The sequence below is a fragment of the Carassius auratus genome, chromosome 17 (assembly GCF_003368295.1).
Source record: "Carassius auratus strain Wakin chromosome 17, ASM336829v1, whole genome shotgun sequence".
NCBI classification, from domain to species: Eukaryota; Metazoa; Chordata; class Actinopteri; order Cypriniformes; family Cyprinidae; genus Carassius; species Carassius auratus.
In genome coordinates, this window is record NC_039259.1 from 12,803,969 (window position 1) to 12,817,748 (window position 13,780).

The window sequence follows — 13,780 nt, forward strand, 5'->3', positions numbered from 1 at the left end:
AGCTTTGGCGGCAAGGTTATGACAGATTCATTGAATCATTTACTTGATTCATTTTTTGAATCAATAGTTTTTTTTTTTTTTACGGCGGTTAGCATCGTTCATTTTCTTTATACAAATCTGTTAAGGGACTACAGTTTACCCATTCAACGTTTTTAGAAAATAAACAAAACCAGAATATAGAAATAAGAATAAAGAAAAACCTATACAGCTTTCGCGTCCTCAACTCAATGAAGTACACGGGCATGTTCACAACAAACAGAGGTCGACCATCTGCTATATAGTATCAGAATATCAAGTGAAATGATCCGTTGTACTCTTGCAAAGTACAGTATCATTGCTGGTTATCATTCTCGTCATTCTCGGTTAGCCATTAACAGATGTGCAGAAGTTTGGGTTTTTATCTGCTAGGCATAAAAGAAAATGTTCGTATTTGAAAGATTGTTGGGTGAATCTCAACAAGAAATGCACAGGAGCCCAGCTTTTCAAAAGTAAGCCATCAGATTGGATCAAATCTAGAAAATGGGTTGTTAAAAAAACAAAAGGTTGTGTTGTTCAAAACTTTTTTAGTAAGATTGAGATACTTCTGATCCAAAAAAAACAACTGGATTATTCTGATCCCAGCAGATGGGTGGATAGGAACAAAAATGAAATAAAACAAAAAATACAATATTTGTAATATATCCCCAAACAGCTGTCAATATCAAACAAAGATATGTAATTTTAAAGTGTTTAATCACTGATTGTAAACTTATTGGCACAATCACCAGAGAACAAAACTAGAATGCGAAATATTGGCTCTGATGTCAATTACACATTATTTGAATTAAATTCGGAACATTTTTGTATGCCATTAAATTTGACTAACCCTTTAATATGCAGCTTTATGACATGCATGGACAAAATCGATTTTCACAAATGTTTATTTACTCAAAACTATGCAAACACAATTATGGCCATACTGAAACAATACAAGATGACTCAGGTTCTCACCACAGAGAGAAGTAGATTCAACCAATGACATCTAGCATCTCTGTTTAATTTGATCAGGGCCTTATACAAATCTGATATGATTTACAGTTAAGAATGCACATTCAATAGCTGAGTGAAATAAATACAAAACAAAACGCATAAACGCAGCAACACTAGCAGCAAACGTCAGTTCAATTCGACATGACCTCACCTGATCAGTAGTATCACGTTTGATTGCCACCAAAATAAAATGTACACAGTATCGATGAGTACTGGCCCACATGCTCAATGGTTCAATTTGACGGTAATACCACTTTCCATCCATTTGGTGAGTTTCTGTTTTGATGTGTAAAAATAATGTCACAATCAAGCACAAGAGAAAAATAGGATTTTCAAACAATCACTCATCAATTGTATAACATTCACATGCTCCCTGGGTATAAGCAAAACAACCTGTGCCATAAGTTACTGTTGTCTCACACATTTTAAAGCCACGCTGACATATTTTCATGTCATTTTTTGTTTGTTTGTTTGTTTATTTATTTTTATTTACCCTGTCACTTGCCATATTTCAAAAGTATAAAATTCCTCTCTACAGCTGAGAATCTTTTTCCATCATGTTACCGACAAACATGACATCAGTGTCTTTGAAGATATAAAATATTCGTAATATATTACTGGCATTCTTCCTGATAAAGTCTGCTGTTTTTAGTCTTTTAATGGGATAGTTCATCAAAAAATTTAATTCTGTCATTATTTACTCACCTTCATGTCGTTCCAAACATGTATGATATTTTGGTTGTACAATGAATGGAAACCAAAGCTTTCAATCTTCAGTAGAGATCTAAAGAAATCTTACAAGTGTGCCTCTATTTCATTATTTACTTTAAAATCTTGACATCTTCTCTAGATCTTGTTGGTGTTTTCATTAGATTTTCATCAACTCAATGATCCCCTGGTCACAGGTGTACTCAAAGCGACTTGGAATATAGCATATGACTCATATGAACTTTTATGGTTCATTTGTGTCCTTTTTCAAGCTTAAAAGCTTCAGTACCTATTTACTGGAGTCATGTGAAAATGAGCAACCTTCTTCGTTTGTTCCATGAAGGAAAGTCATACAGGTTTGGAACAACGTGTGGGTAAGAAATTGATTACAGACATTTCTGTGTGATTTATCCCTTTAAAAGTGTACAGTCAGTGAGAGAGGCAGACTGAAGCTGAAGACACAGATGATACTGATCATTTCATACTGAATGGAGCGGAGACAGACCTCAGAGAAAATGTGTATCAAAATCACACAAGCAATAACTGCATTCCAAGCAACATTTTTTTTCTTTTTCTTTTTTCTTTTTCTTCAAAAATGTCTTTTCCATCACAGTATTTACATTAGTTTTCAGTGCATTGTGCTACCCACGATCTATGATGCCTTTTCTTTTGTTCATTCTCTCTGTCATGCTGTGACGGCTAGGATGTGTTGTTGTTGGTGCTACTGTCTGGATGGGGGTGAGGACGGCCAGTGTTTGTTGATGCCTATGTAGTGCATAAACCAGAGTCAGAGGACAAAGAGATAGAGTATAAATGGTGAGCCCATACATTTGTGGGAAACTGAGAGGATATTAACAGCGTGCGACAGAGGGGAGTCATTCATGTTGGTGGGGAGAGGAAATGGTGAAGAGGAGGATGCTCAGTATTCGTCCTGGTCCAAGTGGGCCTGCTCATCTATTTCATCATCTTCTGGTGGTGCAAAGCCATCCTGTATAAAAAAATGTAGCATTTTTAGGGTGATCATGGTATTTAAATACTGCATTCAACACTGCACTGTATAAAATACCATTATATATTTTCTTCTTCTTTTTATATCACTATGGTATGTTTAATGGTAAATTTAAAACAAGATTTAAAAAAAAAAAAAGTAATCAGAATACATTACCTAAAATGAGAAACTACAGTTTTTTATCATATAATTTGTAATGAGATAACTGACTACAATTTGTAAGTACTTTACTCAGCACTGACAATAGCATTAGGACTAGAGTCATTTCATGTCCATTTCAAATAATTGATTCGAATTCTGGGGCCTCAGCTTGACATTTTTCATATTTTCATATAGAGTTATCAGTATGCTTTAATTTGCTTTAATTCAGATAGCTTAGAACTTGAATGATGCTCAAAATTTGACTTTCAAGATGGCGATTACTAATGAACATAATAGAAAAATAAGTTTATAATGTAATAGTTGACAAACAGGGTTTTTCTTTCTTTTTTTTTCTTCTTTACTTTACTTAACTGGCATTAGAACTCTTAGGAAATGTAGTCTTGTTGAGTCATGGCCCATCTGGCACACATTTAGATCTATAATGGGAAATTTTAACTCTTGGTATTTCCATGTCCAGCTGGTGGTGTGGTCAAATTTAAAGAATTTTACAGACAAAAAAGGATCAATTATCTATTGTCAGTGTTGTGACATATGAAGCACAATTCACACAGAAGCAACTTTCTTTTGGTTAATGTGGCAAATCTGCATGACCCACTTGGATTTCATATGCAAAAATTCACAGAACAATGATCACTTGAACATGGCCAACAGTGGATAAAAAAAATTATAACGCAATTATGAATCAACCTGGCATTTATATCAGTCAAATAATTATCAAAAAAAGATCAGAAAAGTCATTGGCAGTACCTCTGTAGCATACAGAATGTCAATTATCCCACTGATAATGGGGTTGTTTTCAGTCTCATTTTCTTGACAGATCAGTTCAATGTCTCGAAGTTTGCTGAAGTAGAAATCTCTCTCCTTCTCCAGACCATCTACGGTTAACTTCAGCTCCATCAACTTAAAAAAACAAAGCAAAAGACAAAGAACACAATGTATTATACTACTCATCAGAACACAACATTTCCTTACTGGGAAAAAGTCAATATGCTTATTATAATAAGACAATCTATATCCAGACATAGAAGAATATCAAATAAAATTCAATTATCTGAATAGGTGAGATAGAAGATAAGAAATGATCTGAGAAAAGAAAGATAAAAATGAACAAATGACTTTCTTATACTCAATTCTATAATCTCCAATCGAAGTTATTCCAAGGTAGAGTAAGTGTTCCTTACCCTCCCGGGGACTCTACCTGTTGATTAAGCTCCATGATTTCAGCATCACTTCCCCCATTTCGGGCATGTGTGGGGTTCTTCCTTATGGTGGTGGTCACCCTCTGGGGTGTGGGCATGTTTTTAGGTACTGTTGGCGATATTCTCTGAGGCCCTGAAATTGGAGATGTTTTTCATTTAGTTACAATAAATGGGACCTGTTCAGTAAATGTACAAACTAATTCATGCAATTTTAGGTTTTTGTTATTTCTAGCCGCTTCTTTAAACACATTAAGCTCTGTTCCATACCATAGTGGGCCAAAAAGGACCCTCACAAGTGACTGATCTGAAACGTCCCACAAACAGAACTCTGAATGGATGCTCAAATAACAGTCAATTCTGTCCGTGAACAATTATTTTTGTTTATTTAGGAAGCTTACTAAATTTTTTTTTGGAATTACCTTCAAATATACAGTATATAAACATACAATACCTTTTTTTGGACAGAATTTCATAAGACAATTTTGCTGCCCAATCTTTTGATAATCCTCAAGAAACTACTATGATGCCTTTAAAGAAATAGTTCACCCAAAAATTAAAACTTGAGAAAAAAAAAGAAAGAAAGGTATATTATGGATAGAGGACCTAGCCGAAAGCAATGGTTTGAAGTTAAATACATTATATGAATTAATTAATGTTTTGATGTTTTGATCTGCTGTTTGGACCCTCATTCCGACGGCACCCATTCACTGCAGAGAATCCATTGGTGAGCAAGTGATGTAATACTAAATTTCTAAATTGAATGTAATGCTAATATTCTGTTGAAGACACAAACTTATCTACAGCTTAAATGGCCTGAGGACAAGTAAGTTTTTAGCAAACTTACACGTTTGGGTGAACTATTCCTTTAAATGCAATCTAAGGTGGGAGCTCACTAGGTTTTTGAACAGAGCTAATGATTCACTACAATGAGCTTCAGAAGAGGTTCAGTAAGATCAGCCTTTAACAAGCTACAGCATGGGCTGCTTGTTACCCCATAACTTTGGTTAAGCCTGTGTGTGCGTGTGTGTGTGTGTGTGTGTGTGATCAAACATTAACTGTTCCAAAAGCCTATTATCCACTTTATATCTGGCAGGTTTAACCAAAGTCGGGGAAGTGTGACGAGATGTGACTACAAACTAAATGGAGGTCACATTCCCAATCCACCCCAACGATCACAAAAGCAGTCAATTGTCAGCAAATTAGGACACCACTGTTGTACCTCTCTGGGGACTCTATGTTTCCAATACTTGACTGTTAACCCTCTATTGCGCAACTTTGCCCCGGGTTAACCCTTTTCCATCATTTTTCAAGCACAAAAGATGTCAATAAAGGGCTGTTCATGAAGGGAAGACTTTAAATAATAATAATAATAATAGAAACAAATTTAGTTTTTTTGGTAGCACTACATCCTTGTGCTCAACATTATGCTTTGCCTAAAAAATTTTTTTTTCACCTATAAAAAATTACATTTATTAGTAAATAAAATTCCTTTTAAAAGAGTTCATAAATAATTTTTACACTACTGATCAAAAGTTACCATTCAAGGCTTTAAAACAGCTGTTTTCAATTTGAATACATTTTAAAATGTAAATTATTCCTTTTACGGCCTTTTTCAGCAGCCATTACTGTCTCATGATCCTTCAGAAATTATTATAATATGAAACATTTCATATTTATAAATCAAAGTATTATGTATAAAAATAAAGGAATTTATACTGACCCCCAACCTTTGAACAGTTGTGTCTTTTTTGCTTTATTTACAATATTTTTTTACATAATATTTTGTTTTAGAATTTACATTACAGTGTTTAAATACAGAAATATAAATACAATGAAACTGTATTTATATTGTAATTGTTCCTGTTTGTTTTATTTTTGTTCTATTGTTTCTACTTTTTGTTAGATTTTTATGAACTTATTTCTTTCTATCACCACATACAGTAATTACATCAATTTCTTTCTGTTTTCGATTTTATGCAAGCCAAACTGACTTTGAAAATTACTTATTAAAATTCTGTCAAGAAAATTATAAGGCATGCAATAGAGGGTTAAAATAAATGGCATGCTTTTTTTGTACCTTATTTCAGGTGACGATAACTTTAAAATGACCAATAAATAATTTGGAGGAACTGAGGGATGAATAGGACTGACCAAAGTGAAACTAAGCAAGCAAAAAGACCCTTCAGGACAGCACAAGAGAGAGCACTGCGGAACTGATCTTGGAAAACTGTGTGTTAGTACTGCACTAACAGAGCAACACAGAGCTGTTTTAATGCTGAATTCATTGTTTTCTCATTAATGGAAGCTTGGGCATGGAGTAAATCATTCTGAGGCCCGTGCACAACCAGCTGCTTTGCAGAGCACGCTGTCAATCAGGAGAAGCTCAGCAATCAATGCAGCAAAGGGGTGGCAGAATCTCGAGGTTACCTGAGGGACCAGTTCTCTTGGGTTTGTGGGAAAAATGTTCACCTGGATTTGGTGGAGGCGCCACATCTTGGCCCTGTCTAGCTTGAATGGGATCATACTCTTTCCCGTCATAATTGGCATCGAAGAATTTTTTAAACCACTGGACGAATTCAAAGTTGTCCTGGAATTTTCCTTTCACTAATTTTTCCACAGGAATTATCTGGATAACAAAAGGGGGGGAAAAGTTTTGATCAATAAAACACGAAGTTGTAATCTTAATGCTAAAATTCTTTTTCATATCCTAGGAAATTTACAGAATACAAATGCATATACAGTACAGACCAAAAGTTTGGACACACCTTCTCATTCAAAGAGTTTTCTTTATTTTCATGACTATTGACTATTGTAGAGTCACACTGAAGGCATCAAAGGCTATTTGACCAAGAAGGAGAGTGATGGGGTGCTGCGCCAGATGACCTGGCCTCCACAGTCACCGGACCTGAACCCAATCCAGATGGTTTAGGGGTGAGCTGGACCGCAGACAGAAGGCAAAAGGGCCAACAAGTGCTAAGCATCTCTCGGGGAACTCCTTCAAGACTGCTGGAAGACCATTTCAGGTGACTACCTCTTGAAGCTCATCAAGAGAATGCCAAGAGTGTGTGAAGCAGTAATCAAAGCAAAAGGTGGCTACTTTGAAGAACCTACAATATGACATATTTTCAGTTGTTTCACACTCTTTTATTATGTATATGATTCCATATATAATTCCACATGTGTTAATTCATAGTTTTGATGCCTTCAGTGAGAATCTACCGTTTTCATAGTCATGAAAATAAAGAAAACTCTTTGAATGAGAAGGTTTGTCCAAACTTTTGGTCTGTACTGTATAACAATGAACATTAGACATCTTGACTGATTATTTGATAAACAAAAATATACAAACATACTGTATAATGTATACTACAACCATAGTGTATATAAGCCAAACTTTAATAACTAATTTACATTTCTATCTATTTAACTAATGATCTGCTAAGCAATACCCAGGCCTGATGTTTGATATTGATGAAAGTTGCTTCTCATTTTTTTATTCGAGGTGTCTATTATAATTAATATTAATTAGTTTCATGCTATGGTAAATGGATGGTTCATAAAAATGAATGTTCAAAAAAACACTGTTAAACCTAGTTATAAATGACACATTATACATTAACTCTCATACCTACCGGTTGCTTTTTTTTCTTTTTTTTTTTTTTGTTTAAAGCATAAGTTATATTATATTATTATATAAAATTACAAACAAAAATACAGTAAACATTTTTGATGGCATTGTATACAGTATGTGACATTTGCTTTGTTGTGTTTTGGTTCAGCCCCAATTTAAAGTAAAAAAAAAAAAAAATGTGAGATGAACATAGAAGCAAATAGACCAAAGGACCAACTAACTTTATCAACGTTCATCCTCTTGAAAGCCGCTTGGAGTACTTTGAAGTTATGTATAAACTCATGTTCCAGCTTTGCTTGAAATTTCACTTTCTTTAAAAGAATACACCCTGGGAACAACATGTCCATGAACTGACAATAAGCCACCCCTGAGGATAAAGAGCAAAAGAGAACATGGGTCAATAAAGCTCATTCATTGCATTATGGGGAACAATAAAGAAAAACGTCTTTGATCAACGTGCATGCATGTGATTGGTTAACCTCACTAGTGTTGAGTGCAAAGTAAATGCTTTTATTTGACTGATTACACTGGAAGAGGTACAAACATTTAGCATATACTATATGATCAAAGGCAAAGTTAAAGCCTTTTTATTGTGAAATAAACAGTAGTGTTATATAATATACGGTGGAGCACAAATAAGAGTATGCCAGTGCCATTCAAGACATAAAAGACAGAAACACTTTGAGAAATAAGGCCACCTGAACATAATTGTTCTATTTTGGTGTAGGTGAGCTGAAGGGAGTCATTCAGCCATGCCAACATGTCATGTCGGCTCAGGTTCTCAATTGTTACCGATGTGGAGTATACATTCACTGCCATCTCCTACAAAGAGCAAAGAAGAACAAAGTCACTGTGTACATAATGCGCTTCATTGTAATACTCTGAAATCTTACGGCATCTGTGATTTCATATATACACATATACATGTATATATACTGTTTATATTATTTACAGGTTCATGTTGACAACAGGGTAGCAGGTAAATATGGTATTGAATGCATTCTTTGAATATGTCACTGCGTCTGGATTTAATGTGTTTCTGTTTGGTTAATCCGAAGTGTTATTCAGTTCTGTTCTTCAGTTATCGACGCAGAGTGAAATTGTAATCACACTATAAATTTCAATACTTCAAAGATAATGTATCCAAATTCAAGTGTTTCTGAGACATGGTGCATCCAGCAGACTGCGTGATGGAAATCACATCTGAAAACACACACACATCTTCTACAGAGACACAATATATGTGTATGTGCCTAAAAGTTGAGGTAAAACTTTAAAAACGCATTTATAAATTAGGCATTTTATTAACCCCTTCATATAATAATAATAATGTTTCTTTTAAATATAGGCTACTGTCAGGGTTAGGCAAGGGAGGAACTCAAGTGCAGACAGGAAGTACAAAACAAAGAGTTTATTTAATACAAAAAGGGGAAAACAAAAACCCACGAGGGGGAAAACAAGGGCTAGGGTAGACACTAAATAATTCTACAAAACTCAATAAACAAGGCAAACAAAGACTCAAGACAGGAGAACACTAACTACAAATAACACTCACGGCTATACAGGATACAATCTCAATCACAGGTGAGGAACACTCAAATCACAATGAACCGACGCAAGACAGAGCACACTAGGAGATCTAAATAGGGGGAACAATCAAGACACGACAGGTGGCACAGATGGGACAATCAAGACACGACTAGGTTAACAAGGGGGGCGGGGCAAGGGAACGAGACAACACAAGCACATGGCCCAAAGACAAGGCCATGCGCTTGTACACAAAACAAGGGTCTGTCATGATCCTGCCTCAAGACTAGGAAAAATCAAGGACACAAGGGCAGGATCATGACAGAACCCCTCCCTTAAGGAGCGGCTTCCAGACGCTCCTCAAGGGAACATCAAACACGGGACATGACTGACATGACAGACTGGGACACAGACACAAACCAACAAGACATGACTAATAATAACAAAGGCAAACATGAAAACACAATGGCAGGGTTAGGGTGACATAAAAAAAACAAACAGGGAAGGGGAGGGGGCGGGACCACAAAGTTCATGGGGGACAGACCAGGGCGGGTGGGAGGGGTAGGAATCTTAGGAGGATAGGACAAAGGCTGACGACGGGGGGTACGGGCAGGTCTGGGTGGTGAGGGGCGGGGAGGGGTCTCGGGACAACTGACCGGGGACATGACGGGAGCAGACAAGGGACGCGGGGCAACACTTACGGGACGCGGGGCAAGACTTACGGGACGCGGGGAGACGACATCTACTGGACACGAGGGGACAACATCTACTGGACACGGGGGAACAACAGGACACGGGGCGACATTAACGGGACACGGGGCCACATCAACGGGACACGGGGCCACATCAACGGGACACAGGGCCACATCAACGGGACACGGGGAGACAACGGCTGGACATTTGGGACTTCTGGGGACAGGGTCAGGGGACAAGACAGGACTGACGGGGACTTCTAAAATTTGAACAAGACGGAACAAATAATCAGAAAATGCTTTAGCAGCTAGGACAATTGGCATTTCCTTATGAGATGAGACCGACTGTACAAGAGTCTTTGCTGCAGAGTCGGCCGCGGCTCTCTCCTCCGCTCTCACGACTGCCGACTTGCATACAGCCCTCTTCTTTGTCGGCTCGGGCACGCTAGCGCTCACCGCTGCTGACTCGGGCACGCTCACTGCTGCTGGCTCGGGCACGCTCACTGCTGCTGGCTCGGGCACGCTCAGCTCGGGCACGCTCACTGCTGCTGGCTCGGGCACGCCAGCGCTCTCCGCTGCTGGCTCGGGCAAGCTCACCGCTGCTGGGTCGGGCACGCCAGCGCTCACCGCTGCTGGCACGGGCACGCCAGCGCTCTCCGCTGATGGCACGGGCACGCCCACCGCTGCTGGTACGGGCACGCCAGCGCTCACCGCTGCTGGCACGGGCACGCCAGCGCTCTCCGCTGCTGGCACGGGAGGAAACGGGGTCACAGGACCGGCAGGCCCCCTCTTCCTCCTCTTCCTCCTTGGGCGCGGTGCAGAGACCACAGCTGGGTCAGAGGCGGGTTGGGGGAGTTTGGTCTCTGGCAGGGCTGACTCCGACAATTCCGAGGCAGACTCCCACGATAACCGTCTCCCTCGCTTCCCGGGGAGACCGACGGGTGTGGGAGGCACCTCAGGACTCGGTGAGGGATGTGCCTGATCCCCCAGAGTGGCCACGGCCAGGATACGACCCTCTGGAACCGTTGGCAGCTGGGTAGGTGGGGACCTCTGGGGCTCCTCCTCTCGCCCGCTCGCTCGCTCCGGAACGACCTCCCCTGGTCCCCCGGAACACCACAAGGCGAGAGCCCTCAAAACAATCTCGCTTGCTGGCTGACAACATCCAGTATTGCCTCCTGTCTGCTGAGTTCCCTTTTGGTCGGTTCATTCTGTCAGGGTTAGGCAAGGGAGGAACTCAAGTGCAGACAGGAAGTACAAAACAAAGAGTTTATTTAATACAAAAAGGGGAAAACAAAAACCCACGAGGGGGAAAACAAGGGCTAGGGTAGACACTAAATAATTCTACAAAACTCAATAAACAAGGCAAACAAAGACTCAAGACAGGAGAACACTAACTACAAATAACACTCACGGCTATACAGGATACAATCTCAATCACAGGAGAGGAACACTCAAATCACAATGAACCGACGCAAGACAGAGCACACTAGGAGATCTAAATAGGGGGAACAATCAAGACACGACAGGTGGCACAGATGGGACAATCAAGACACGACTAGGTTAACAAGGGGGGCGGGGCAAGGGAACGAGACAACACAAGCACATGGCCCAAAGACAAGGCCATGCGCTTGTACACAAAACAAGGGTCTGTCATGATCCTGCCTCAAGACTAGGAAAAATCAAGGACACAAGGGCAGGATCATGACAGGCTACTGCACATTTATTTTACATTCAGTACATTAATCTTAAATGTATTCATCTGTAATCTTATAATATTAAGTAGTAGACAGAGAACAGGTGGTTTTAGTATTTTATGAGATAATTGTTTAGATATAATGAGCGGTTAATAATAAAAAAACAATGCAATGTAATATTGTAAGTCTCAGATCATAATCAGTTAATGTTGCTATATTAAACTAATGACAGGTAAGTTACTTTAATTTTTTTTCTCTCTTCACGCCTCAAGAATCAGTAAAAGACAAAAAACTGGTTAAAAACGATTATTGGCACTCTACAAATGGTATTTTCCCGAATAATATTAAAAAAAAATATCGGTATCATGCTGGGTCTAAAGAAATAAAGCAGAGATTGACAGGTCACCGGCTTGTTTTACCTTCAGTTGGATAAACTATGCGCGATTTACCATGTCATGCCAATAATATTCGTTATTATTACAAACATATGCATTCGTTTCATGTTTACTTATCCTTTTCTGCAATCGACATATTTAACTATATTACAGTCTCGTACATGATGAGAGTAACACAGGCCCTTTAACGCTCTCTGTTTACCACTGATGTGGTTCTTTCGCGGTCTTTACGTCAAAATGTGCACATAAATTTCGCGTTTTGCTCTATAAAACAGCAGACTGGAGCCTGCAGTGATGTGTAAAGCATGTGAGTCCATTACTGTGACAGTTCTGCAGGCCCCGCCGACGTAAAGTTATATGAGCAACAACACACACGCTCGAGCCATAAATACATCATACACATATAAACGAGGCCACAGCGCTTATTTAATGTCATACGTTATTGAGAATACCAACGAATTATAATGTTTTAGCAATATTCTACTCACTGTATTCTGAATGCGTCCTTTCCAATGTTGATATTACACTGGCAGAATGCAATACTCTGCTCTCCGCTGGACTGTGGGTTGCCAGATATGCGCTGCTGCCTAGTTACGGTCAATAGCGCCACGCGCTCCTGCAACAGACTGGCCTTCTGTGCGCATGCGCAGCGCCCCTCAATACAGACGCATGTCTTTGTGAAGACCTGAATAACAGCACGTTATTGTCAGAGTGTGTCCAGTGTGTTTCTGTTTTTAAATTATAAACGGAGAACACTGTAGCTGTACTAAGCTGTCTCCTGTATAACTACAACAGGATTGACAAATCCTACACATATTAGCTAGGCGAAAAGCTCAAAATAAACAAAAGTTTATTAAAAGTTTTTTTTTAAAATGAGGTTACAGTGATTGACGAGGCACAATGAAAATACATTAACATTAAATATTAATATGAAATATGAATAAATGTGAAATATTAATATAATAAATATGAAATATGTAAAAAAAAGTTTAAAATAATTGAAATCTCAACGGTTTACACACAAAATTCAAAATGCCTCACATATCTTGCAAAATGCAGCACTGCGTTCAATAGATCACAAACACATCTTAAAAGCAAACATTTGTCTTGCGTTGCAAACACCTTTGCCATAATATTATATTTTTGGATATATCATATACACAGTTATTAAAAACCTAAAGCTCTTCTTTTATGAGCTTCTGTGTAGGCTACATTTCTGTACACGATTGAAAAAAAAATGGCAGAGTAATAATATTGAAAAAAATATTGAAAAGACTGAAACATTGCATTGTTACATAGTACGAAAGAAAAGAAACACATCAACCATGTGAAGTTGTGTGGATGTTTTGTTTAGGTATTATTATTGTTGTAAAGCCATGATTGGCTGCTGTTAAGTAAAGCAGATGTGACGAGTTATTGTGAGGCACTGGTGAACTGGAACGGCATTTTGGTTGGTTGTGTTTAAAAAAGGAAATCAAGATACTTCTTGTTAGATTTTTGTGTTACATAGAGAATTGTGTGTTGTGTTTTGCACAAAAAAAAAGTGTTTTCATGAAACTGAAAACGAAGTCAAAGGCAGAGAAATCAGTAGTTTTGCAGATTTGGTGTATGAGTTTCAGGTTTCAGAAACTGTGTGACAAGTACAGATTTGGTGTGTAAGCAGTTGAAATAAAAACGTAAAATAAATATATTCAAATTATTGCAATATCTTAGTAATTACTTATGAATTACAAT

At 38.4% G+C, this 13,780-nt stretch overlaps 1 protein-coding gene across 2 annotated transcripts; it reads right to left on the bottom strand.

Moving 5' to 3' along the window:
- Nucleotides 1–902: 902 nt before the first annotated feature.
- Nucleotides 903–12,656, bottom strand: mapre3a (microtubule-associated protein, RP/EB family, member 3a). 2 transcript variants are annotated; one of them, XM_026285877.1, is made up of 7 exons: nucleotides 12,535–12,656; nucleotides 8,437–8,560; nucleotides 7,960–8,105; nucleotides 6,577–6,733; nucleotides 4,107–4,240; nucleotides 3,656–3,808; nucleotides 903–2,725 (listed from the first exon to the last, which is right to left on the bottom strand). In XM_026285877.1, exons 2-7 carry the CDS (start codon nucleotides 8,555–8,557, stop codon nucleotides 2,657–2,659), a joined length of 780 nt encoding a protein of 259 aa, XP_026141662.1. In that variant the 5' UTR covers nucleotides 8,558–8,560; nucleotides 12,535–12,656; the 3' UTR covers nucleotides 903–2,656. The 2 variants fall into 2 exon arrangements, with proteins under 2 accessions (XP_026141662.1, XP_026141661.1); XM_026285876.1 differs by having other exon boundaries at nucleotides 6,535–6,733.
- Nucleotides 12,657–13,780: the final 1,124 nt, after the last annotated feature.